At 40.2% G+C, this 27,992-nt stretch overlaps 1 protein-coding gene across 3 annotated transcripts; it reads right to left on the reverse strand.

Annotated features, from left to right (window-relative positions):
• Window positions 1-10: 10 nt before the first annotated feature.
• On the reverse strand, window positions 11-27,953 carry cyfip2 (cytoplasmic FMR1 interacting protein 2). Of its 3 annotated transcripts, XM_059345978.1 has the most exons (30): window positions 27,796-27,953; window positions 19,319-19,468; window positions 19,102-19,191; window positions 18,305-18,382; window positions 17,051-17,152; window positions 16,748-16,929; window positions 16,561-16,657; window positions 14,623-14,751; window positions 14,383-14,487; window positions 14,199-14,287; window positions 13,824-14,061; window positions 13,524-13,676; window positions 12,464-12,603; window positions 11,456-11,603; window positions 10,841-10,994; window positions 10,563-10,719; window positions 10,383-10,479; window positions 10,229-10,305; window positions 10,029-10,137; window positions 9,816-9,935; window positions 9,535-9,734; window positions 8,932-9,019; window positions 8,644-8,787; window positions 8,403-8,493; window positions 5,790-5,920; window positions 4,285-4,357; window positions 4,095-4,189; window positions 2,856-3,094; window positions 2,025-2,172; window positions 11-1,926 (listed from the first exon to the last, which is right to left on the reverse strand). In XM_059345978.1, the coding sequence occupies exons 2-30, from the start codon at window positions 19,433-19,435 to the stop codon at window positions 1,759-1,761; spliced, it is 3,759 nt and encodes a 1,252-aa protein (XP_059201961.1). In that variant the 5' UTR covers window positions 19,436-19,468; window positions 27,796-27,953; the 3' UTR covers window positions 11-1,758. The 3 variants fall into 3 exon arrangements, with proteins under 3 accessions (XP_059201961.1, XP_059201962.1, XP_059201963.1); XM_059345979.1 differs by lacking the exons at window positions 19,102-19,191; window positions 19,319-19,468; window positions 27,796-27,953 and having other exon boundaries at window positions 4,285-4,358; window positions 5,788-5,920; window positions 18,330-18,357; XM_059345980.1 differs by lacking the exons at window positions 11-1,926; window positions 2,025-2,172; window positions 2,856-3,094; window positions 4,095-4,189; window positions 4,285-4,357 and adding an exon at window positions 4,624-5,448.
• Between the last annotated feature and the right edge of the window lie 39 nt (window positions 27,954-27,992).

Raw genomic sequence — 27,992 nt, forward strand, 5'->3', positions numbered from 1 at the left:
CACAACTTCATTTGTTCAGTTAAACATTTTTTATTTCATGGAAATACAACATAATTTCAAATCCTTTGCAGGACCATTGTTGTACAGTTTATATTCTTTTTCTCCACTTTTTTGTACTTCAAAACATGGTCACTTGTACAACAATATCATAAACAAAGCCTCATGTCACAAATGGAGCCATTGATGACAATAAATTACACTTGCCATGCTAAGGTTTTGAGATGATACATTGGTACCTTCATTTTTACTAGATTAACCTTTAAATGAACAATACGTCGGAGTTGAATAAATATGATAAAAAGACACTGGAGTTACAAAAGAAAGTTTGTTCATTCAAAACGGAGCAGAAAAAGACCACAGGGCAGTTTGGAGAGGGTTACTTCTTAATAATTAATTTGTTTTTCCTTCATATGAAAAAAAATAGGGACAAATTTTGCATATTTTGATAACACTGCTAAATCTAAAGCAAAAGTCCAACAATAGTAAATACTGACTATATTTAGGAAACTGCCCTTTAATTATAACTGACATTTTAGTTATGTTTTTTTCCTTTATGTGCAGAGTATTTCAGGTCTGCCAGACCAACATCATCCATTCACACTCAGAACAGGTTAATCTAGTACAGCACTGTCTTTATACAACCTAGAGGTATTTTCTAATCTTGTTTCTTTTGTTTTTTTCTTTACCCTTGAAAAAGCAAACACATTTACCCAGATGAAGATGTGTCTTTTTTCCCAAATTGTAAATAATGTCACTGTATTCATGTACAGAATATAAAAAATCTTTCCAACAGACAAAAGAGAGATGATGAGGTTTCCAGCCAGTAGTAGAGAGGCAAGTATACCAAGGATGTGTAAATTAAAATATTAATAATTAAAAACAAGAACAATTACAACACTCAACACTTCACTTAGTTCAACAGTGAAATTTACAGTGGAACTGGTACCGAATAAAATGCGTCAGGAGGAAGCAAGAAAATCAGAATTGGGTGTGTGTGAGATAAATAAAAGCAAATCAAGAATGCGATGTACCTTCATTCCTTTGAAAGCAAGCAGGTGAAGAAGTATTTAAATGCATCATGATAGACACTGTGTACCATGAACAAGGGCAGACCAGATTATTATACAAATGAGCGAAGAGTTTGAAATGTATCACGATAAACAGGTTTGGGCTATAATACGCATTATGGTAGCACAGGTGTACTGGTGCCTGAGCTAGTACGGTTAGTAGCTGTAGTAGCACTATGGAGCACCATAATAAACAATCTTTATATAACTTAGAAAATTAGTTATTTCGTTGCATCATTTAGTCTGTTATTTAAACATTGTTAGATTTACTTTTGTCTCAGCTCTTGATTGCAAATTGTGAAAGGCGTTCATGAGTCCCAAGTGGCTGGGACTTCAAACTAGAATAGAGATTCTCTTTTGGCATTTGTATGAGTGGTCCTATCCACAGGTGTGCAGCAGAAGGAATAAGAGAAGGCATGCATGAGTCTGAGTAAGAGCCACACAGATAGTAAAAGAAAAAAGAAAAAGGTGTGAATATACACTTCCACCTCCGACCTGGTCCGCTTCTAGGGTTCAAGAATTCAAAGACAGCCACATTTTAGATGGAGGAACAGTTTGAGAGGATTTGTCTTTGGATTCTTAAAGCCATCATGGTACTCTATATGTCTATGAGACCAGGGAGAGGCAGAAATTAGTATCACAGCTATGTGTGTTGGGTGTGTGTGTGTGCATTATGTGTGAAAGGTCTATTTCAACAGGTGGTAGCCAGGGATTGGTGTATAGGAGGCTGGAAACAGCGAACGTGCTCCACAGTGGAACTGTCCGTCTCCACTGCCTTCATGTACTTGTTGAGGATGGCAAAGATCTCATTGTTGAGGATCTGGTACTTCCTAATGCGGTCTGCCATCTTCTTCAGGGGCTGTCGAGGAAAACAGAATAGGAAAGGAGTGAGTCGGGACATCAGGACGTATATGTGTTGATGCACGTGATTGATGCAGCGGACAAAAGTATACCTACCACATTTTTGATGATCTCATCCTTGCCGTCCTGTCTTTGGACTTTGAGCAGGTGGTAGCAGAAGTCAAAGAGGTCAAAGCGACGCTGCTGTCCCAACAGCACAATGATGGCACAGCCAGCCCAGTTCAGACCGTCCCCGAAGCACTGCCTAGAAGGCAAGACACGTATACCACGAGGCAAGAGTTATGTGTCAATTAAAGTGAGGCGCTAGTCTTAAACACATTAAGAAATTTCAGCACAATAAAATACAATTCAGTGCGCGTTTACAAAACCTAAAATATATTCAAGACGTGACAAGATTACATAATTTATGTCTCAGTATCTTGTCTCTTCTGATCCAAGTGTATCCACAAACAAGTGCCTCAACTCCCCTCATTAATTTTTTATTTCTCCTACTGAAATAAAGCCACGCCATAAGTGACAGCATGATAGGAAGCCTAATTCAGAAGAAGCAAAAGGAACATCAAGATGTGCTGAAAAAGTCTGACTCTCCTCAGCTTTATAATATGTGCTCTTTCTACACATGCCACCCTTTTCAACTTTTTTTAACTTATGATTAAAACCTTTTGCAGAATTAGATTTTTTTGCCAGAATTTTCACTGAAAAATTACACAAATTCCTTGAGGAATAAAGCCAGGACAGTCAATAAATGCCCCATTTTTGTTTACAGAGTATTTGTATTCCATATTGGCAAACCAACATGCAAGAGTGTTGAGTTACTTATTTTGACATTTTGCTGCAGAAGTGGTTGACAGCTGGAAAAGAAAAGGAAAACACTATACTTCTGCAAACGCACTCCTACTGTACACAAATCAGCCAGGTGCCACTTACTCCGCTGTGAACTCGTGTGTGCCCACAGGGATGCAGTAGACAAACTGCATGGCACTCCACAGGCGGTGGAACTCCATACACTCATCCACATGCATCACCCCGTTGGTGGGCGGAGGCCCGCGCCACACCCCGTCCTGCAGGAAGCTGCGGATGCGCGTCAGAATGACCTCGAACATGGAAAGGCCGCAGCATAAACGCTCTTTGGTCAGCAGGTCCCCCTCACGGGCAATGGCAATTTGCTGGTAGAAAGAACAGCCATGATGCTTTATTATCAGTATTGAAAAGAGGGGTATATTATGCTCATTTCTACTTTTTGTGTATTTTTGGTTTCTATTAGAACATGTTTACATGCTTTAATGTTCAAAAGCACATGACTTTTCTCATACTGCATGTCTGAATATACCTGTGTCTGACATGCTTCGTTTTAGCGCCTGTCTCTTTAAGGCCACCTCCTGAAAAGCCCAGTCTGCCCTGATTGGTCAGTGTTTCCAGGTTTTTTCACATCTACGCTCTCAGCACTTCTGCACCATCATTGCATCTGGGGAATGACTGTAACTGCACTGTCACAGCACTTTCTACCTTTATACAGTATTGCTGTGAAATCACAACCTGACAGAAGTCCTGGCAGCTCGTTTAGAGGCACAGATTCTGAAGACGGGATCTTTCCCTTTGAGTGTTTTGTTACTTTCACAGTATTTTTCATAGCACTCAGACCTTTTTTATACAAGACATGGAAATGCCACTTACAGTATGTGACCTTTTTTTCAAGATAACATTTTTGATCAAGTATTAGAAGGTTAACAGAGAACGACACATTTGATCCTTTGTTGGGCTTTTACAACCCCGATTCCAAAAAAGTTAGGATGCTGTGAAAAATGTTGTAATAACAGAATGCCATGACTTGCAAATCCTTTGCAACCCACATTCAGTTGAATGTACAAACACAAGATATATAATGCTTACACTGGGAAACTTGAGGCATTCTGTTTCTATTTACAGTCGCAAGAAAAAGTATGTGAACCCTTTGAAATTACCTAGTTTTCTGCATTAATTTGTCATAAAATGTGATCTGATCTGCATCCAAGTCCCAAGTATAGACAAACACAACATGCTTAACATAATACCACCCAAACAATTATAATATTTCATGTCAATTTATCGAATTTATCCATGAAACATTCATAATACTGGTAGAAAAAGTAACTAGGGGTTGTAAAGACACAGTGATGCTGAACTCACCTGTGGGGTTCCCAACCTCTCAATTAGAGGCACAAGGTGAAGAGGGGCGTACTTCGCCTCCAGCCTTTTCATCCTCACCTCCAGACGCTCTCCCTCTATGTAACATACGACCACAAGGAGGGGAATTAACAAACGGTACAGATGACATAAATCAACGGGTGCTGGACGGGATGCAGTAGGACGTGTGTACCTTTGATATAGACTCTGGGCAGAATGTTCTGGAAGGGGGCGGCATGAAGCAGGTCACACACTTCCTCCTGGGACTAAGATTAAAGCACAATGCAATAAAGGGTTATTTTAATTCACAACACCACTCATTTTTGCCTCATGGACACCTTTATAGAGCATGCAGGCAGCCATGAGGTCATGTTGATTTTGAAGAATCAACTCCTCAACACTAGGATCTCACTAGTATCAAAATGTTACTGGTAAGAATGATCAAATTAAAGCTTAAAGTTATGAGAAAGCTGCCATGAGTTCAAAGCTGCAGTAGTATTCTGATGGATTAACTCAACACTTATGAAGCTCATGCAGACAAGGAGATAACTGAATGAGTGTGTGCTTGTGTTTATCACAAGGAATTATTTATCAAGCTATGATTACAGGCCAATATTAGCAGGATTATACATTTGTCACACTCTAAGTACGACATCCCATCGAATCAGGTTTAGCAGCAAGAGGTCAAGCTTTACATCTTAATAAACTCTAATCCTTCTGCATAAAATGTCAGTGTGTTAGTGGTGTGAGGTTATTATTCACCAAGTGGTTGTTAAGGTGGTGTTAGTCAAGATGAAAGCATGCATACACTTACATGAAGTTCAAACCCACACACACCCAAACACCCGATACACACATATGTTAGTGCAGTCAGACAGAAATGGTAGAAAGAGAGAGAGCTGAGTAGTGTTATGTAGACAGCCCCAGAGCCAGAAGAGTGTGAGGAGGAAGAAGTGCAGAGTTAAGCACAAGACTGTAGCAACAAGCAACCAGAAATGTGCTATTATCTCCTCTACCATGGAAGACAAGGACATAAAGCAGACAAATGCCTTTTATTAATTTTTTACTTATTACATTGTCTTGTTCAAATGTCTTCAAATAAAAATATTTAAAGATTTTTTTGTTAAAAGCAATAGTTTTACCTAATTTATGGCAGATAAAAAAAGACATTAGATTTGCCTCAGTCCCTTTGCTTCCATGGCTGACTGGAGGTGAAAGTGTGCATGCCAAACTATTATAGTAGAAAAACAATAAACAGAAACACAGCAGCCCGAAACCAACAAGAGATAAAAGAGAAAAAAGGCATTCCGTCTCTGTGTTACTCTGGTACCAAAGATAAAACCTAAATCCTTACCACCTGTGGTAGTTGCCAGCGTGTAATGAAAAATAGAGTTGTATTTCAGAAAAAAAAACATCAAAGATCAAACATTCTTGGGGGCAGGAAGACTGGGGGCCTGACAATTTCTGCGCATCATATTTAATTTTGGATGTGAAGCAACATTGGAAAATTGTGCAGAAAGCTTCAGGCTCCCAGGTTATTGGTCACCCACACAAATACATAGCAGTTAAGACAACGACGGACCCTGAGCACTGAGCATGCTCAGAGACCACAAGGGTTGACAATGGAATAAAGGGAGACAAGTAATTTGGCAAAAAAGTACAGGAATAGCATATAGTTTGAAGAAGAAAATGTCTTACCAGAGCTTGCTCGATGAGCAGGCAGAAGAGGATGGCATTTCCCACTTCCCTTAAGCTCTGGAAGACATCTGTCTTCAGCTCAGCATACTCAATGATATCCTTGAGCTGATGGTGGAAGAACTCCAAGATACCTGGGATGGCAGAGACGGAAAAACACAGCCATGAAACCTGGCTAAATCCATCTTATGTTCAAACAAAACCTGTTATATTAACACCGTTTTATTCCCGCTGTGGCAGAAACGTACAGCCAAGCAGTAAACGTCCGCCAAGCCCTTACTGGATTATTGATAATCTATTGCTACCAGGACCATGTCAGCCGGTCTGTCTTGGCTGCTCTGACCTGACCTGACATTTGGTCCGAGCATCAGGCCCTCACAGTGGAGCACCGGAGGATCATTAACTGCTGAAAGTAAGATCAAAGGCAGTAAGCCAGGTACAGAACTCAGGGTACAGAACATCAGTAATCTACAGATTACTAAACCCTTCTCATTGGGATATCCCATCTGACTGGCCTCTAATCTGCACACACAGATCCTGCCAAAATACACAAAGGCAGGTCATGGAGTACAAAGAGAAGCAAAAGAAAAGAAAAGTAAAGTAAAGTACATTTAAGGTTAACTTTAGTATGCCTGATCTAAAATGTATAGCATTTCTGTCCTTAATTATATTTCTCTACTGCATGCTGACGAACAGATTATACATTACTCTTTCTGTATATGATTTATTTATATTAAATTATACCACCTATTCCAACCTCATTTACACCGCTCCTAACTGCTTTACAGCGCTGGCTGTTTGATTCTTGTTGATGTAGTGGTTTATATGTTGTCAGCATTTTCTTCTGCTGCCTGAGTGCAGCCTGCAAATGTTTTAACTGCTGCTCCAAGTTATATCTTATTCCAGTAATGCTGCACTCAAAGAGGCACAAAACACTAGAGTGGTTAACAAGGAGGAGGATGGAGCTACTATTAAAATGGAAATAGAAGTGCATGGTATGCACGGAAATGTACTGAATGTAGCAAACAAGAAATAAAATAGATTTTCAGCTTTGTGCTGGTTGTCCTCTGCTTAACAGCAACCCCCAGGAGTGAAAAATTAAGCCTACATACAGTTCCTCGAGTGGCCACTCAGGGGCGAAAGTGAGTCAATCCCCATTGGCCCCTATGATAAAATGCCCAACTTTACAGCAAAAACGAACATGTTTACATTCTGGTTCAAAAAACAAGTCAACCAAATATGAATGTTGCTACAAAGAAGCTACAACTTCTAGAGATTATTCACACACATCTTCAATGTGACAGCACACAAGATCTACACCACTGTTTCAATGTGGGCACCCATGATTACTGTCACCACTTGGGAATCCAACCCAGGGTTTCCGCTATATTAATTTAGTATTAAATTATGCACACCACTACTTCAGAATAGGGGATCGTTTTTGTTTTTTTATCTCTGTAGCAGTGACCACAGCGGGAGGCTCCACCGGACAGTCTTCCGATCTCTTGCCGCGGGCGAATGGAGATGTCATAACAATCGCAACAGCGCGAGTACTCTGTAGCATTCAAGTTCCTGAGTGAGGTTAGACGGCCTGTTAAAGCGAATGGCTAGCTAACGTTTCTGATAGAGAACAAAGCACACTGCGGTCAGTCAGCCTCCACTTGTTTTCTCGGTGCATGTATTTACTAATAGTTACGGTAAGAACACCTTTAAAATAAATAAAAAAAATAAAACACATGTAGCTTTCAAAATAAGAGCACATGGATGTGTTAACATAGTCCACCACATAATTTAGAGAACAATTGTCAAAATGAAGACTGTCAAAATATGATGCCTTAAATTAAACAGCAGAACCCTTATTCTCATTTACAATAATTCATTAAAATATGCCTCGATTAAGATGGATTAGTGGCATTAGAAAGTGCAAGAGGCACCAAATTTAGACTTTTAGAGCAAAAATGTTCTCTGGGGGACCATGTCCCTGGACCCCCCTACTTTGTTCAGGTCCCACCATCATAGTCTTACAAAATCTTGTGGGAAACCCTGGTTCTAAATCTTGTTTTGCAGTCCAGTGTCATTTTTTTAACTTTCTAAATTGCTGATTGATATTCACACATGGGGGACATCTGGGGGACAAATAACCCTTTAGCCCCACTGCTGAAAAAAAAAAAAACTTAGAGGAAACACTGCCAACCAAATGAAAAATATGGTCCCAATCGCCCTTTCTGCTCCTGAGTTATGGTGTTGAATAATGAACAGAAATCATCACTTCATTTAATCTAATTAAGCATCTGTGTGGAACTCTGTCATAATTACTGAATTAATTTTTTTTGTCCAAAAACGTACTTTGTGAGGTCAGAACATCCTGTCACCACCATGGAGGAATAACAAAAGACCAAATTGCATAAAAACATGGTAACTAAAATAGGGTTTATATTTTAGACTAATTTCTAAATGTGGTTCTGTCCTTAATATGTCTCCCACTCTTCAATTAATCTAAATGTTATAAATATAACGCATTACAACCGAAATGGCATGAAAATTTATACCGTAAATTCTGCTGATGCAACTCTGCTTGCACTCTGTTCACCTTTACAGCAGAGACTGTAAGCTCACCTGGGGAGCCATACTCGTGGCGCGGAAGGCGGCAGATCTTGGGCATGACTTCTATCAGAGTTTTTACATACTGCAGGATGGTGCCCTGTAACTGTAAAATGATAAGGAAGAGAGAAAGCACACAGCAGGCATGGGGAGGAGAGGACACAAAGAGAGAATGAAAAGAAATCACTTTAAGAATCCAGCACACTGAGGAAGGAAACATGTCATAGGGATTTCTATGGAAAAGGAAGATAAATACCAGGCTCTTGACAATCTTAAGCAGCTCCTCCATCACCACAGCAATGCCTTGGTAACCAAGGAGACGGCAGATGGTCTTGAAGTGGGGCGGGCCAACAAAGTTTCTGTAGGAGCTGTATATGTGGGAGTAGGCAATGTTCAGAGGCTGAGAAGAGAGGAAGAGACAGGATACAGAAGCTGTGTTAGTCTGACACAGTGGGAGGATGGGTTTCCTCGTTCACATACTGCTAAAAGATTTGAGAAAAATCCTAACTGTCATATCAAATTTAAGTCATCAGTGGCACCATACCTTGGACCCATACAGGTAGTAAGGCTGCACATTGGCTGGCTTGTCTCTTTGAGGCTCCTGGGTGAATGGGATGGCTGTACGTACAAAGCTGAATACAAAAAAAATGGTTTAAAACCCAAAGAAAAAAGGCTGTTAAATGTTGTAATGTTGTAAATATTGTACCTCTTCAAACCACAGACTTTACAAAAGAAGTGGGCTATGTCACCCTGACATCACCACCATTAGTGACTGTTTTGAAACCCTGTGTTTGACATTTTGGCCATTGCCATCTTGGTTTTTTGGAAGCAAAAGAGATGATATTTGGATGAGAGATAGTTTACCAATTCAGCAGGGTCAGGAACAATCATTTATTTTACTCTAGATGAACATCATGCTGTCTTCAAGACTTGAAAAACTAGTGATTTAGACCATAAAGTCATTGGGAAAATGTTACTGAGGTAACAAATCAGGTAAGAAGTAGGGTAATTTTCTCATAGACTTCTATACAGTCTGACATCTTTGTGCAGCCAGTGAAGACAACCCTACTGGCCATTAGAAAGAATGCAAGGAAAGCTATGTCCATTTCTTTCACACACTCAATGCGACAAACACAGTCAAACTGACCGGTTCGTGGATCCGTTGTAGCAGTAATTGGGGAGGAAATCGAAGTTGAGCTCCCAGAAGACGTGGAGCGTGATTCGTCCGTAGGGAGCGGAGACGTTGTGGTTGGCCTCGCGGAACATGGCGTCGAAGCTGTCCAGGGTCATGTGCTTGCACAGGAGCCGGTGGGTTAGTCTGTTGATCTCCAGCAGCCACTCCAACTCCTGTCGAGGAGGGACACGGGATTTGTATGAGAATACGGCGGATTCAATGAGGATATACGTTAGTTTTGTGTGTAATCTTACCACTATGGAAGTGAGGTCCTCGCTCTCAAAGCGGCTGATGGCGTGGTCCAGGGACTTGTACATGGCTGCTGAGATCCTCTGAGTGATCAGTCGGTTCAGGTCAATAGAGCGACCTAGCAGCTGTAGCAAGACACAGGAGGAATGGTTAAGAAATACAGTAAAACACACAAATAAAGTGTAAAAATGTTTTACCATCAAGGTTATTTCAAGTACCTGTACGTGTCTCTGTTTGAGCAGCGTCTCATAGCGGTTTGATGGAGGGTACGGGATGATCACGCCGTAGTTTTTACACTCTGCTCTGAAGCGTTTGTCTAGGAGGACACTGTGAAACACATGTGATTTAGTAAATTTTGTGAAAATTGCTACAATATCTGTCAATATCTTCAAATGCATGCAGTAGTCAGTTCTCCTACCTTCCAGCCATTGCTTTGTAGTAGGCAAATATCTGATCTGCTAGCTTGTAGACAAACTGATCGAAGCAGAGGTTTACCTGAAACAAAAAAGCAAACATAATGAAGGCACTCTAAAGAGAAGGATTGTTTCTTTTGAACAGCAATAAGAGCTTACCTCTGCCTCGATTTCATCATAAAGGAACTGCTTCTTGAACTTGGTGAGAGCATAGTAGCCGCTGTCGTTATACAAGTCTAGAGGATACAGCACATATCTGGAGGAGGGAGAATGGTATATTATTATAATGCATGTTTTCTCAATCATAATGTGCGTTCGTCAATGGAAGTTTTGTCTTACTCCATCATGGAGGGCTCCTTGGTCTCCAGGATGTGGTCGGTGAGGATCCAGGGCATGGACATCTCAATGGGGAACTGGATTCTGCGACCCATGGTCAGCTCCAGGAAAAACTCTCTGAACCACAGCTGGGACAGGTCACAGCACTGCTGCAGGGCCTCTGGACACCAGCAGGGAGAGAACAAATGTATTACTTCAAATGCCTACAGATCTAAAGGCATTGCAATGCCGTTTTTGCCATTTTAGTTTGCTTGCAGTCTTTGCTGAGAGTTTCTACTCACCGCTGAAGTTGAGCAGGTGTGTGAAAAAGAAGGATTGTTTGTGGAAGTCCTCTATGGCCACCACTATGGGTCCATCCAGACTGCTGCGGAGAGTCTTCTTGGACCCGCTCTTATCTGCTATCAATGATTCCAGCATGGTGCGCACCATGTACAGCTGCAGAGGAAAGGCAAAGATATAAAGATAAAAACATTACTCATAGCAAGTTTCAGGAGGAAATGAAATTAACCATTATTAATCATTTCCCACCACATTATCACAAATGGCTGGCATTTACTGATTATACTTGACAACGGAATTCAACAGAAACATTTTTGCAGCAGAGATTGATGGGAAAATCATGTTTCACCTTCAAAATAAAAGCCTTGCTTAAAGACAAGCGAAACACTAACAGTAGAATTCAAAAGTATCTTAAATTGTTGCAACTGCATTTTAATGTGTGTAGTAACAAACATTCAGTAACTCAGTAGGTCAGAAGGTGTGTGAAGGTAATAACCAGTTCAGAACATTGTACAGATGGGAATGTTTTCAATGAAATATTTTTTTTACATTCAGACCCAACCACATATTGTTTTGGCTTCTTTCCCTGAGCACCCTCATCTGTGTTCCTGTCTTACCTGTGTGCTGGAGGGACCGACAGCCCTGCGTGGTACTTTGATGTCAAATCCACCTTTCGGGTCCTTCTCCCCCCTCAGGCAGGGGTCATTTGGAGGTTCCCTCGCCCCATCCCAGTCACAAACAGTCTTTCGAATGGCCTGAAGTACACTAAGACGAATAAATCAGGAATACATATATGTAAGTGCTTGTGGTCTTGAAAAAAGCAAAAGCCAAAAGATTAAGTTTAAGTTTATTCAGATCATCATTGTGTGTGTGTATGTGTGTGTGTGTGTGTGTGTGTGTGTGTGTGTGTGTGTGTGTGTGTGTGTGTGTGTGTGTGTTCTTGTACTTCCTACATAGTGAGGACTGGGGACTAGGTTAAGGGGCTAGGGAATTCACTATTCCAATGAGGGCCCTCACAAAGATAGAAGTACAAGGATGTGTGTGTGTGTGTGTGTGTGTGTGTGTGTGTGTGTGTGTGTATGTGTTCTTGTATTTCCTACATATTGAGGACCGGAACACGTTTTTAACCAACATAGTGAGGACATTTTTGCAAAATGAGGACATTTCGGCCGGTCCTCACTCCTTTAAAGGTTTTTTGAGATTTCAGACTTTGTTTAAGGGTTAAAGGTTACATGACAATGATAGGGTTAGAGTTAGCAGGATAATGATTAACTGAAACTGTATTGTGTGGTTACAAAACTAACTAAAATTATAGTGAAAATGTCTTTTGTTTTCGTTTTTGTCAACTTTATCCATACATAATGAAGATGGATAAGACAAAGGAAACACTAAACACTAAAACTAATAAAAACTAGACCAAAACTAGCAAACTCACTCTAAAAACTAATAAAAACTAACTAAACTTGAAAACAAAAATTCATAATGAAAATTAAAACTAAAACTAATGAAAAATCCCAAACTATTATCACCTTGCTAGGGAATTTACTATTCCAATGATGGCCCTCATAAAGATAGAAGTACAAGAATGTGTGTGTGTGTGTGTGTGTGTGTGTGTGTGTGTGTACCTAATGAGGACGTTCTTCTTCTTGCGTACAGCCTGGCGCAGAGGCTCTCTAAGAGTCATCTGGGCAAAGTCCTGCAGCGCTGCGTAGATGGTATTCCTGATGGCCTGGTTAAACACCGACTCCATTCGGCCCATCAGAACCTTCACAGTTCATGACACAGCATTATGATTATTAATGTCATCTTGATTGTAAAGGCTACCGGCTATCAGCTCTTTATTAAAAACCTTATTTGACATTTGAGTTAGATATGAAGCCCAATACCACTCTCATATCTGTCCGTTAAATATGCCCTCCAGATATTGTAGGACATAGAAGCGCCACCACATACATACCTATATTACTGAAAGATCAATAATCTAAGAATAGAAGGAGCCATGCTTGCGCTTTCCTTTTTTTACAGTATTTATGCTAAGTTAACATATCCGGCTTAAGGCTCAAGCTTCATATTCAATGAACACCCATGAGAGCAGTATTGATCATCTCATTAACTTACATAAACATAATAACTCCACACTGTAAAAATGCTACGTTACGTTAAGTCCTGCATTGAAAATGTATTTTTTAAAGTAAAAGTATGTAAATTACTTAAAATATTATATATAGAAAAATGTCCTTGCAATTCTATTATTTAATATATTATTACATTTTAATGGACTAATTGTTTCAGCTGTACTTGTATTGTACTATTAAATAGTTTAATTTATATGTATATATATATATTTTTAAACTATATTATAAAGTCTTTGTATGTTTTGTGTGAAAAACTCTTATTAGTACAGAAACTACAGCTGCCAAATAAATGTAGTGAAGTAAAAAGTGCAATATTTCCCTCTGAAATGCAGTGGACTGTAGTATAAAGTAATATAACAATGAGTAAACTACAAGTACCTTGAAATTGTACTTAAGTACAGTAGTGTGTCGAAGTAGTTTTATTTTACTTTCGAAGATTCGTCAAGATCAAGATTTTTGGTGGATAGCTTCTAATCTTTGATTCTATTTTCTGACAAAATAAGCTGCATATTCATTCATTTATGGAGAGACAAAGTCACCAGTGTTTTACCTGCAGCCCTTTGATCATGGCAATGACCTCCACCAGAGCAAATTTCTCCTCACTGGTGTAATTGTATCGCGTGGCTCGTTCATACTCCTCCGCTGTCCCTGGACAGTCCTTGTTACAGAATTTATCCGTGGGATGGACCAGCTTCCACGAGTACTGAAAGAGACAAGGAGAGCTATAAATAGATCCAAGCTGCAAGGATCAATGGCGAAACAAACGTTTCATGCCTAAACCCACGCATAATATCCGCTTCACAAATTCCTCACCTAAGCCCAAACACAATCCATCCCTCGCTTTACTCACAACTTCCATGACGTGCGTGCTCCACTTGGACAGCAGCTGCAGACCCCTCAGAGCCAGGTCGAACAGCTCTCTGTACTCCTCGTCAGACTTCTGGCTGTCCAGGCCCGAGCCCGTCACCACCTCGCTGTTGCTGTAGCGAGCCAGCTCCGAGATGAAGCGGATGTGGTCCTCCCTGATCTGCACCATCTGCTCGCACAGGTTGTACTGTGGCGAGATGCTGCTCTGGGTGCACGTCCACCTGGGCACGAAATGGAGAAGATGGAGGGTTGGGGGTGGGCGGGAGCAGATGGCGCAGGGGTCAAGAATTGCTGGTTTTGTGGTTGAGAGCTTTTTTCTGTACACTAAGTATAAAGATGGCAACACATGTCCTCTTACTTGGACTTGTTTTCTTCGTAGTGGGCACTTGTCTCAATGTAGCGCGACAACTCTATTTGCATGTCTCCAAATAGTGGCACCACTTGAAGCTTAAAAAAAATGCAAGAAAAAATGGGTCACACTCATGTCATGCAGACAAATGCAAGTCTGGATAAAAGAGATGGTGAAGATGCGAAAGCCTTACTTTGAAGAACTTGTCAATCTTGCTCAGGTTGATCCTCTTTTTGGCATCGAGTTTATAGATATTACTCACGTTTCCATCCATCAGGTACAGACCAAAGCCCATCACCTGACACACACACACACACACACACGCACACACACACACAGAGGTGGTTTGTTTCACAGCAGCGAAGGACATGCAGCCAGCGAAACATCACATTATTGACTGTTATAGGTTGGCAGCGGGAAAAGATGCACGTACCTTAAGCAGCATGTGTTTCTCACTGGGTGTCAAATACATCTTGTTCTCATAATAGTCGACACAGATGTTGACAATGTCTGCCAAAAGCTCCTCGTAGCCAGGAATCACCTCCAACTGTTGGTGCAGGCACTGCACACAAAGAGAGATGGAACAACAGGTCACCTTCACATAAAACATTAAAATGGAAGCAGATGCATTATGATGCACACACTCCAGTACTGAGGGAAAACAACAATGACAGTGTCATCTGCTAAGTTGTTTGGATGAGCGGTTCTTGAGAAAGCAGCGATAATGGAGGCCAAGCAATCAGCCTGATCCTAATGGGCTCAATTTCATGGACACTGCACTAGCAGATCAACAAAAAGGTAAAAAGATAATCTTTAATGCAGTCAGAAAGGATCCAACTGTTAAGAGAATTTGCAGTGTTTTCCTTGTGCAATGAATGGGCTTTTAGTAATTACAAATTCTACATTTTTGACGCATGCAGTCTTTTAATTCTGCTCAATTATGTTCAGCATTTAACTGGTCAAGTGTCACTGGAATGTGCTCATTTAAGTTTTAAATGAACAGCCAGGTTATACAGTCACACACAAATCAATCCTACAAATAGTCTTGTTTTCTTCTTCTTTCTTTGTCATCTTTATCTGCCGACTTCTGCTCTTGCATATGCATCTAGCCCCCCTCTCATTCACACAGATGTCCACCAGTTCTGGCCATGAACGGCAATCACAAAGTCTCACATGGGGTCTGATACAATTGACTGGTGTCCAGTGCTCCCCATCAGGTTCAAGAAACTCAGATTCAACTGTCAAACTTGGACGGGCAAATCAATTTTTTTTTCAGTGTTTCTTTAACTATACCGGCCTCCATTTCTGAGAGAAATCCTCAGAACGAGCTCTTGTTGAGGCTCCGGGTCGTCAATAATATGTTGATCTATTATTTACAACATGCTGACAGATCAAACAGCTGTAAAAATCAGAGAAGGCGAGCCTTTATGCGCTCCTACCACGGTCTGCTATTTTGGGCGATATGTTGATAATTCTGCAATATCAAATTAGCTTCAGCTGAGTGGTAGCCTACAGAGTAAAACTGAAAGACACAGATTTCATCTTGATGCTTTTATCTGTGTACATCTCACAAAATGCCTGCGCAGGTAGCCCATAATCCACAGCGTTTTGGTTCAGTTCCTTCATTTGGGTTGGATTCTGGTCGGATTACGTTCACAGTGCAATCAAACCGCACTAGGGTCTGTTTGGAAACGGACCAAAACCCTCTCTGACTGGTTGTTTTGGTCCGTACGCAACCAAATGAACCTCAATAAGGATTTAACCGCACCAGAGTTTGACTAAAACAGACTAAACTTTGGGTTGTGAAAATGCCTTTAGTGTTCTGTTTAGCTGTAGTTTGAGAGTTTTCAATTGGGATACTATTTTGTTTCCTGCTTGAAAAAGAAACCAAGCAGCACTCAGACTTGCACTGCTTTCCGGTCTGTGCTCTTTGGTAATGCCCTTGAATATCAAAAATAAACTGAGAGACTCCAGACTAATATGAATTAGTCAGGTGATGCCGAGCAATCATTATCTCGATGTAAAGAGCAAATGCGTGCGTTAATGAAGGTTGTTCCACTGGTCAAATGTTAATGTTAAGGTTAATAGCTAAATTGCTCCATCATTCAGACTGCTCAACCTGTCATGTTTTCTTTGGAAAGTACAAATGTGAGTCATTCATCCGCTTGACTTGACTAGGTAGTCATTTCCTGGAATATAAGATTAGAAGGTTACTGAAATTCTGTGTTATTAGTGACTAAATATTTGCCACCTTTCAATCAAAAGGCTTTTTTTTTTTTTAACAAAAATACTGGAAAAGCAGCCTTGAATAAAAACGTAAAACTGTGTGACACCAAATGCTTAAAAGGCAGTCTAGAGTCTTCACACCAACCTGGGTGATCCTGTTGTGGTTGGCTAAAAACATGGAGAGGTTCTGGGACTCCTGGATGGACTGAGGGTCGGCCATCTTCCTCAGGAATTGAGCTGCCCTGGAGGTAGAGGAGGAGAGAAATGTTAGCTTAGCTCTAATGAAACCACTCAATATCAGGACGAGGATTTCTTCTGTTATGGCTCACTACCTTTTGTAGGCAGAGTGATCATTCTTAACGCTACACTTCATGTTCTTCAGTTCATCCAGCACTGCAAACATGTTGATAAATTTGCCCAGAGTGAGCAGGTACGCCTCGGACACAAAGTCCTTCCTTCTCTCAGCGTGACACAGACGCTTCACTTCGCTACAGAAGCGTTCTATGGCTTTCCGCTGTCGAGACAAAGGAAACAGGGTATAAGAAAATGTTCGAATAACATTTTTTAAAAAGTACAACTTGACCTTTTCAGTTCAGTTAATCAAAAAAAGAGACTGTCATGCAGGTGAATCTTACCTGGAAGTACATGAACTTCATGAGCTTGGTCACTTCAGGTTCTAACACCTCCACTGTTTTCTCATAAATCTCCACTCTGTTGGGCTGCTCGTTGCATTTCACCTAGTAAACACAGGAGGGAGCCATCATACAGCTTGATTTTGCAGCATTAGTTCAGTCCAACTAGTATAAGCAAATATTTTTTTTTTTGCCAGTAAATGTGATCCAAAAAACATACTTAGTTGCAGTTACAGAAAGTAACTAAGTACATTTACTCAAGTACTGTACTTAAGTTTAATTTTGAGGTTCTTGTATTTTACTTGTATTTCCATTTATGTAACTCTATACTTTTTACTCCACTACATTTAGCTGACAGCTTTGGTTACTTTTCAGGTCGAGATTTAACATAAAATGATCAATTTAAAGTGATTAGACTTTTTTTTTTAATTAAATCTTTTTACAGTTTATTAAGTAATTAAATGAGCCCTATCTTTACAAAATTGTAAAAAAAACTGCTTAAATAAAGCATCAATACAAATAATGTAATAATATATTTAGAATATATATATAAAACAATCTGAGTGGGTCCATTCTGCATAATGAATACTTTTACTTTTGATACTTTAAGTACATTTTGATGCTGATTCTTTTGTATTTTTACTTCAGTAAGTTTTGAATGCAGGACTTTTAGTTGTAGTGGAGTCATTTCACAGTGAGGTATTAATACTAGTATTAGGGATCTGAATACTTTTCCCACCACTGCTTAGTTGTCAATAGAGTATTTATTCTCTTTACTAAACACCAACTAGTAGCGGGCTAACTATTTCTTGCATGTGTAAGTTGTGTAACTGTCCAAACTGGGTAAATAACATTTTGTGCAATAATGAAGTCACCCAGGGTGATCTCAGATTTATTTTAAACAGCTGAGCTTCTTATTCTGTGCAAATGACGTCAGGTTCAGTAAGAGACACAGTCACACACACACCTCTGCCATAGTTACATGGTCCCATGAGGTTTGTCTGTTTTCTGGGTGTTGTGTGTGTGTTTGTATGTGTGTGTGTAGGAACTTGCAGATTGAACAAACACAGCTTTAATAGAAATTCAAGTCACAAACATTTCGCAGTCTGCTGTGCAAGATCCAATCACAAAGGAAAGAGGAAGAGGAAGGAAAAAGAAAATTCGACAGGGATGCAATAAATAGTAAGAGATAAAGTATCTTATTAAGTGTGTGTGTGTGTGTGTGTGTGTGTGTGTGTGTGTGTGTGTGTGTGTTACCTGGGGAATGGCTCTGGAGCAGCTTCTCCAAGTGTAAAGCATCACAGCATACTCATGTCCTTCCTCCAGCATCTCATTCTGCACAAATTGCCAAAATAAAACATAATTTATTCTTAATGCACAGTTACAGCAAACAACCAGCAAAGAGCCTTAATTCCTCGAGTCTCTTACTTGTTTAATTTGTGTATGTTTCTAAAAGGAAATTCTGCAAAGGAACTTGACAGCACTAATGTCCCAGACGAGTCACATATTCCGGGATGAATGGGGCTGGATAAATATTTTAGCAGGGGAACATTTTCTTCCATTCAGAAGAAGGTGAGACAGATTTTTCAATCACCCTAGCTAAAGAGAGGAGTGTCCTCAAATAGACCGGCTTCAACCTCAATGGGACTTCCTGATTAAATGAGGTTAAATAAAGCGCTACTTCCCCTCTTTGCCAGTCAAATCACACTCTCCACTCACTCACCATCAGGGGAAAGAGGTTTAGTGGTCCATTGCCTGCCTGATTCACCAGTGTGTGAGGGAAGAGTGTTTCTATAAGAGTGTGCATGTGTGTGTGTGTGCCAGCCACAGCCTAGCCAAATCCTAACAAAAGAGACAAATGATAATCAATTCACAAAAACAAGGCTCTCTTTAAGGGAGTGAGGCTGCTTCCCACAGCCAGCTTTGTGTTCACTGAAAGGGGAACAGCAACTATTCAAAATGGACAACAAAAATTGATTCAACCAATCAGAAATAAAAACCAATACAAGCCACGGCATGTTAGTCGTTTTTTCAAACTGGAGCACATTTCTCACCATGCTGGAGTGGACTGTGGCTTGCTCTATATAACGGGCGATGCCAGTCACAAATGCATTCCTGTCTTCAAAGTTGGTGTCAAAATTAGCCTGCAGAGGGAGGGAGAACAGAGTCAAAGGGGTACATTAAAAAATGTCTGAGCAGCTTGGGATGATGGTGGAAGGAAGTGACACAGGGTGTGTGTGTGTGTGTGTGTGTGTGTGTGAGTGTGTGTACCTGGTACATGATGGAGGAGGGAGGGGGTTCGATGCATGGCTGCTGGTCCGGGAGGGGCAGCTCCTCCAGCAGGTCCACATTGGACAGGGCATCCTCCAGGGTCACGTGGGTCGTCATGGTAACAAGGCGTCACTCACACAACACCCCAGTCTGAGAGAAACAGAAAGTGATAGTGATTGTGAGGATATATGATTTGCAGAAGAAGCTCAATTACAGAAAGTCACCTGATGCAAAATGCGACTGAACATGCAACCAGGGGTATTTGTATCCCAAGGGGTAATTCTGCAGTTAGAGGGTACATGGTAATATTGTGTCATAGATATGATATAGAAAATATGATTAAGTTAAAAAAAAACAAAAAAAAAAAACAAACAAACTATGAATGCATGAAAAACAATTGGCAAGAGAGCAGAAAAGCTGGAACCGGTAAAACAGATAGCAAAAACATGGATAATCTTAAAATAGTTTGTTTAATCGTTAGCTAAAGGTAATGGAAAATTATTTAAATATTCATTAAAAGGTAATGCGAAATTGTCCAGATAGTTAGTTAAAAAAGTAAGGTCAGCTGAAAGTAAAGGCTAATAGATACTCCACAAGAACAAGAAATTTGTTCTTGCCACTCAAGGTCTCAAAAACGAGAACAAAGTCAGTTCTGGCCAGGAAATTTCATACTTCACGAGAACCTCAAGTGCAGAACTCCTCATAGGACCCTCCCACTGCAGCACACGTCAAATTCAAATTTCTGACCAATTACACAATAGTTTAGTACACAGTTTGGACACCACACAAGAAAATACTTCTGCCCAGATGATGTGTCAACGTCAACAGAAACAATTTCTCTATTAAAAGTACTGCTTCAATCACTGAGATAGTTAGCTATAAAGTTAGTTAAAAGTAAGGGATGGATGGTTAAAAAGATACTTTTAGTCTGTTAAGAACAGTTAGTTACATTTTAAGTAAAAAAGTATATGGAAAGTGGTTGAAATAGTCAGCTTTAAGTACTGGGTCAATCATTGAAATAGTTAGCTATACAGTTAGCTAAAAGTAAGGGATAGATAGTTAAATAGACAACTAAAAGTCAGACAAAAGACACTTTTAGTCTGTTCGAAAATAGTTAGCTAAATTGTTAGTAAAACGTAATTGGAAAGTGGTTGAAATAGTTAGCTAAAAGTAATGTAAAAAATAATTCAGATAATTAGCTAAATACTTAAAAGTAATAGATAGATAGTTGGAATCAGCTAAATTGAAGCTAAAAGTAATGGATAAATGGTTGAAATACTTAGCTTAAAGTACTGGGTCAATCATTGTGATAGTTAGCTGTATAGTTAGCTAAAAGTAATGGATGAATGGTTAAAAAGATAATTCATGCAGAGGTGCAGATGAGATTTGTGTACTAGGGGGACAAAGCTGTCAGCAAATGATTTCAACTCAATGCCTTAATATAATATATTTTATTTTAAAAAAATTAAATGGACTGTAGTGTAAACAACAACCAACATATTTACATAACTAAAAAGAAGTTTGTACATGAAATTCCCAGTGCAGCCAAACAAATTTACTGACTTGAAGCTGACTCAATGAAGGACCTAAAAACATCTCTCCTCCTTTCAATACCCTGAATATACTGCAGGGAAATTTTCTTGTCTGTCAGGATTTTCTGAGACTATGATGGGGGGACCCAAACACAGTAGGGGGGTCCGAGGCATGCTCCCCTGGAGAACATTTTTGCCCTAAAAGCCTAAATTTGGTGCCTCTCACACTTTGTAATTCCACTATTCCATCTTAATCATTGCATATTTGAATGAGTTATTGTAAAAGGAGAATACGGATTCTTCTATGTTTTATTTAAGGCATCATATTTTGACAGTTTTCTTGTAAATTCTGTGGTGGACTCTGCTAACACATCCATGTGCTCTTATTTTGAAAGCTACATGTGTTTGATTTATTTTGAAGGCGGGTCTAACACATTCTTACTGTAACGACTCATGGTGTGCTTAATTTACACTGAAAGTCAGAATTTGGAGCTCGGAACGATGTCAAAAATTCTGACATTCGCGTAGACCCTGAACGCACCATTAGCCACTGGACTCTCTATGTGCTATGCAATGTAAATAATCTAACTAACGGAACATAATTCCTCTGTTTTACCGGCGATGTTTGTCGCTGAAAGTGTGTGTGGGGGGGGGGCGGATCTGGATCACTTTGAATCTGGGGGGGGGGGGGGGGGGGGGGCATATCCCCCCCATCCCTAGTGCCATCTGAGCGCATGAATTCATTGATACATTTAGTCTGTTTGGAACAGTTTGTTACATTTTTAGTAAAAAAGTATTGGAAAGTGGTTGAAATAGTTAGCTGAAAGTAATAGATGTTTGGAATTAGCTAAATTGAAGCTAAAAGTAATGGATAAATGTTTGAAATACTAAGCTAAAAGTACTGGGTCAATCATTTTAATAGTTAGCTATATAGTTAGCTAAAAGTAATGGATGAATAGTGACAAAGATAACTAAAAGTCATGGATATTTTAGTCTTTTAAGAACAATTTCATTTTCTCCATCTCCATTTCATCAGTGGAAAGTGGTTGAAATACTTAGCTAAAAGTCATGGGTCAAGCATTGAGATAATAAGCTATATAGTTAGCTAAAATTAATAAATAAATGGTTGAAATAGCTTGCTAAATGTAATAGGAAAATGACTGAAATAGCGAATTGTAACAAATAAATAGTTGAAATAGCCTAGATAGCTTACAGTATAGGATAAACAGATGCAATAGCTAAAAGTTATGAAAAAATGGTCAAAATAAATAGTAAAAGTAATGGATAAATGGTTGAAATGCCCAGCTTCTTCCACTCACAGTGAGAGGTAAGGGAAAGGTTAGAAGTTGTTAAATAAAATACAAAACAAGCAAATGAGGAAGGTGACATATTGTTATTTATACAGGAGTCATATGATGCAATGATGATCTTTTCACTCACTCCGTTTTCTCATGACGTGTCTAGACTTCACTTCCTCTTATGAAACCCTGTTTGGGCCCTGTGGTGCAGTGCGCCTGTGTGTTCACCCTGCACCTGTATCCTCTCCTAGTGTGTCAATTTCAGACTAGCACCCAGGGGAACAGCAGAGGCCCCTCGCTGTTTCCGTTTTACCTTTTCATTTGACTAGAGGCATTTTTGAAGCGTATAATTCTTGAAATGCCAAGACCTGGAAATCTCATTGATCTGAGAGAGGCAGAGAACAGTCTGGCATTTGACAAACACAAAATGTGCTGTCTTGGTATGGCAGTGGACCCACAGGAAATGTGTTTTTCACAGAAGCTTTAGGCAAGTTGATAGTTTGTCATTTACTCCATCCTTGGAATAAATGACGAGACCCCCTTGAAACAAGACAGCCATTACAATGCTGTCTTCCTCATTATAAAACACCAGCCCGGCAAAAGAAGTGTGTGCATGCCCCCGCCCGTATATCATGTGCCTCTCAGAACTGTGTGTTTTACGTCTGACCTGGCAGACAGGGCTGACAGGGCCGATAATCAGCTTAATATTCACAGCCAGAGACAGCACAGTTACTTTCGAGCTGAGAGGGCCAGGGGCCAAACAGCAAAGAGAAAAGAGGCAGATTAAACTGAACGTGGCTGTCTCTATTCTACTTGCCATAGATAGACAAAAAGGGTGCAGTAACAGAATGTAAAGAGTTGCATCAAGTTGTAAAATTGTAAACGGATACGGTCATTTTATATTCAGTACTTTAGCATTGAACGGTATAACTTTTTATTTGTCCTGGGAATCAGCCAGATGGGTAAATCTACCTACTTTCAAACAAAATAAAACATCTAAACACAGTCAACACATGTTTGCTGCATGCTGACAAATCTCTGAATGTAAAGCCAATTATGCACTTTCAAAAGATTAGGTTTCTAATGGTCTTTCTCTAAACTTGATCACAATGAGTCTTCTTACATTACTTACAAAACACGTCAACGCCTACATAGATTGACTAAGACACATTGTTGATCATGCACTGGCACACCAACGCTGTGTGTATATGATCACACAGGGGTGGAGCTTCCTGTCTCATCACATTGTAGCCATAGTTAACATATACAGAGGTTATATTTGCATGAGGTAGACCACCAGTCTTTAGGCCAGAATAAAGACAGAAGGCTGAGTCATCAGACTTGTAATGACACTTCAGTTAGCGACACTTCAGTGTATCAGAACAGAACAGGCCAGTCACATAGAGATGGTTATGCGGTTAATTATTCTTGATAGAGGTTTGTTGGATTCTCATGTTAAATATATGTCGTCTCTCTCATGTTCTGTCATTATATGCATAATTTATATTGTCAGTTCTATAGGTTTTTTTCCATTTTCAATGCAGCCCATAGTACCACCACATGCGGTAGGGTTGTAGTTCTTTGAAGAATCCTTTTTTTTCTGCTCAATCATCTAAGTTACATTGAAGATGTGACAAATATTCATACATAGTGTCTGCATGTATTAAGATGAGTAAGTAAAAGGCCTGCAGATTTGAAATGATACTAGTGTTCAGTGCTGAAGACTTAAACCCAACCGTTGATACCACTACCGATACCTTGACTCTGATACTTGTTCCTAAACAATGCCTTTTTTGATACCAGTTTTATAAAATCCATTTTAGCGGTACAAATCTTTATCATCGTTTCTTTTACACCTGAATACTCTTGTCAACACATACATGAACCCCCGTCTCTGCACAAACGTAATCTAACCAGCATTAAACACCCAATCGTCAACATTAATAGATGTTGGTACAAGCATGCTGCATGCTTATTGGCTGACTGATGAGATTCACCCCCTACGTACTGACACTGGGCATCGAATAACGAGGCAGTTTTTGATACTCGATAGTACCGAAGCAATTCGGTTGGTTCCTAAAAGTGTCGACGATTGGTCCCCAGCCCGACATCTTGTGATACTTAAGTTTTTAAAAAAGACAGTTGTAGTCTTTCCACTGCTGTGACATACAACCTGGATTCACACACTCTAATTCTTTGAAGACTCAGCTGGTTATTTTTAACTGTTCAGCTTATAGAAAATGAAACATGCAGCTTGCTACAAGGGCTCCTGTCAGGCAGACAAACATGCTCAGTGCTACTAAATTCCCATCTGTGCTTGGTAATACAGACGGGGACTGAAGCCTGGGTTGGCTGAATAAACTTTCCCACCCTGTACCCGGCTATGTTCAACAGTTGGTGTGTGTGTTTGTGTGTGTGTGTGCATCTTTACAAAGCAATGGGCCCCTTCATTCCCTTCTGGACACTTGGTAACCTAGCCATAGGCCTGGTTTACACCGGAACAACACAAGATACTCTTGTCAGAAATCCTATACAGTAGTTTAGACTTGAGCACCAATAAGATGCATATCAAAACTCCCTCTGGCCAATCTGACATGAAAACTAAAGCTAATATACGTGGCAAGCTTGGGTCAGATCACATGACAGCACTAAACCATGAGGATCCAAGGGCTTTGGAGGAAGTGCTCAAAATATTACAACTAAAAAGCAGAATGGGAATGAGGCAGAGTAGGATAAGTACCAAAATAGCAAAGAGCAGCATTTGTAGAAAAGGAGCATGCCCAGTATTCGCTGCTAGGCGTGTGTGTAATACATCACGCCTGAGAGAAAGACAGAGTGAGAGAAAGTGTGTCAACTCCAGGGTCACACAACTCAATGGGATCTCCCCTTAAGGCTAGTTTTGAAATATATATTCACCCTCACAATAAGATGAGATCCGATCAGCGTGGAGGAAATTTTCAGCTTTTGGACACGCGCACACACATGATCAACACATTCACTGACACACACACACACACACACACACACACACACACTCCAGTCACATGTGTGTTCCAGCAACATCTGTGCAGTCTACAGCGTGCAGGACGCTGGCTGGCTGGCTGAGGTATTCTACAGGCTGATTGTCATTTCAAAGACCGAGGCCGCAAAACTGCTGTCGTCTCATGATCCCCATGATGTCACACTCTCCTTTTACACCAACAACAATGTCCGTCACATGAATATGCAATTGAGGGAGAAAAACATTCCTGGGTCACATGGCCAAGCTTGACACTTAGAGAGGATGGTTAACAAAGCTAACCTCACCAGCCTTTTAATTCAAAGAATATTATCTTTAATCCAAGTTTCTTTATAGATTTTTGGCTTGTGATAGCGTGCAGGATCATACTTATGTAAGGAAAAAAAGTGATGATTTGCGATACATAAATGGTTTCTGTTCACCATAGGTTGTCCACACTATTAACCCTTACTTCTCTTTTCTTTGGCTGCTTGGTTGGTCGGTTGGTTATTTGTGTCTACAGACATGTCTTTCTGTTTTTGTCTCTAAATTCAGTCAGTTGAAAAGAGCACATTACTAATAACTGCATATGAGTCAATAGCTATATTGCAATATGGTATGATATAGGCCTGATATATTACTACAAGGCTAATGTACAGATGGATTGGTTCGTTTACTCGTGTGTGCAGTTAAATTACTCAAAATTACTAAATTGGCGACCATATATAGTATGTATGTAGTTTAGCAACAAAAGTTGATGCCTGGTTAAAAAGTTGATACGGTTACTGGGCAACTGTGCAAAATGTCCATCACAAAAAGACTTCCAATGTTTTTTTTATCCAACCAACAAGCCAAAACCCAAAGATGTTCCATCGTCAATGATATAAAACAGAGAAAAGAAGAGTATAAAAGAGTCTATATAAGATATATAAGAGTCTGGAACTAGTGAATATTTGGCATGTTTGCTTGATCTATGATTCATAATATTCTACTAATCTGTTTATCAATGAATCAATTTCTCTCTTTCCGCTCCGGATACAATAGTGATATCACGGAGGGGAATAACCTGACTCAAGTCAGTGATTATCACAGTGGGGACCGGGGGCCCACATGATTCAGTGGGGGTCCCTGACAAGTCATTAGTTTAAACTATCATGATATGACGACTCCTTTTACAATATTGTAATGGGTCCTTGGCTGAAAAATATTGAGAACCTCTGCCATAAGCAACCAAATATTTAGACATCTACAATCTCTTATGCCAAATGTCTGCTGAACTCTTAAAGCAACAGTTCACCCTCAAATCAAAAATACAGATTTTGCCTCTTACTTATTGTATTTATCAATCTAGATGGCTTTGGTGTGAGTTGTTGGGTGGTGGAGATATCAGTCAGAGATGTCTGCATTCTCTCCAATATAATAGAACTGTATGGTACTTCAATTGTGGTGCTCATGGCCAACACTTGCCAAAACAATCTAGATTGATAAACAGCACTCCAGGCTAGAGGAAAATATGTATTTTTGAGTTAGGGGTTAACGGTCCCTTTAAATAAGAATCCCTCGTATGAATCTCTTCCATGGGTTTTCTTCCTTTTTCCCCTATTTAAGATTTTTTATGGAAGGTTTCCAAATCCAGACCAAGTCTGAGCAAATAGGGCGTCACATGCTGCACATATTGAAAATGTAGTGATTCAGTGTCATATTATAGAACATAGAATATATATATATGACTGAATTGACTTGAAACGGTATTGATTATTATAGGCTACAGATTTTTGATTGAGTATGGATGAGTATTAGCAGCAGCAGCCTATCATTACATCACTGCTTGCTGGTGAGGGGCTGGCATACAGATTTACTACTCAGTGTCTGCAACAGCAGCACATTCATATTTCTATTCTGAGCGACTGGATGGATAGATAATAATCACAAGATCGAAAAGAGATCGAATGGGGAGCTGAGAGATGAGATGAAAGATGAGTATAGACATTAGTGTGAAACGGAAGTAGGTGAACCTGTCATTTGAGCATCAGTAACAGGCCTGCCTGCCATCATGGCTGTGGAAACGGCTGTAATGCATTTACATGGTGTGCCCTGCTGGCCGAATGGGTCAATGTGGGCGATGCAGGAGAGAAAAAATGCACACACACTAAAAAAAAAAAAAAAAAAAAGATGAAAGAGAGTAGAAGCGGTGATGTGAAATCGAGCCGGCTGAAGCATCAAATCGGCTCTTTCTTATCGTAGCGGACATCTCTTTTCTCTGTACGACGAAAAACGCCGTTATCAGGTGAGAAAATACGTGATCCATCGTTCATCAGTGCACTTGCTACAGAGGAACCCTCTCCTCACCCCACCCATCTCAGTGTGTGCTACGATGCCGATGCAAGCTAACGGGGATCCCATTCATGTGTCAGAATAATCCGCGTAAAAACCGGGACGCTGCATCCGGCACACGGAAGACGATTTCTCAGCGATCAACCCTTTTATATCAACCGTGCACGGACAGATAAGTAAAGGGAGTGATGCACGGTGCGAGGAAGGGAAAAAAACAGCCTTCCAGTCTCCAGCCATCATCACTACCCAGCGCACATCACCAGCCCGTTCATCTCCAGCGCTGCGGCTCCATCCTTCGCTACATTTGCCACATACCTGTAAATTGCATGTCCGTCCGGCGAGATCCAAAGACGGGCGGACGGTGTCGCGGTGTGCGACGGCGATCTAATGTTTGCTGAGCTTTTTTTCCTCGTCTTCTGTGCCGATTGATGCTCTAGTTTCGCCCCGAACCTACCCAGTGCTAATCCACCCCACACAAAGAGCAGAAAATGGCTGCAAGTGCATTTTCTTAA

This window comes from Centropristis striata, chromosome 12 (assembly GCF_030273125.1).
Source record: "Centropristis striata isolate RG_2023a ecotype Rhode Island chromosome 12, C.striata_1.0, whole genome shotgun sequence".
Classification (NCBI taxonomy): Eukaryota; Metazoa; Chordata; class Actinopteri; order Perciformes; family Serranidae; genus Centropristis; species Centropristis striata.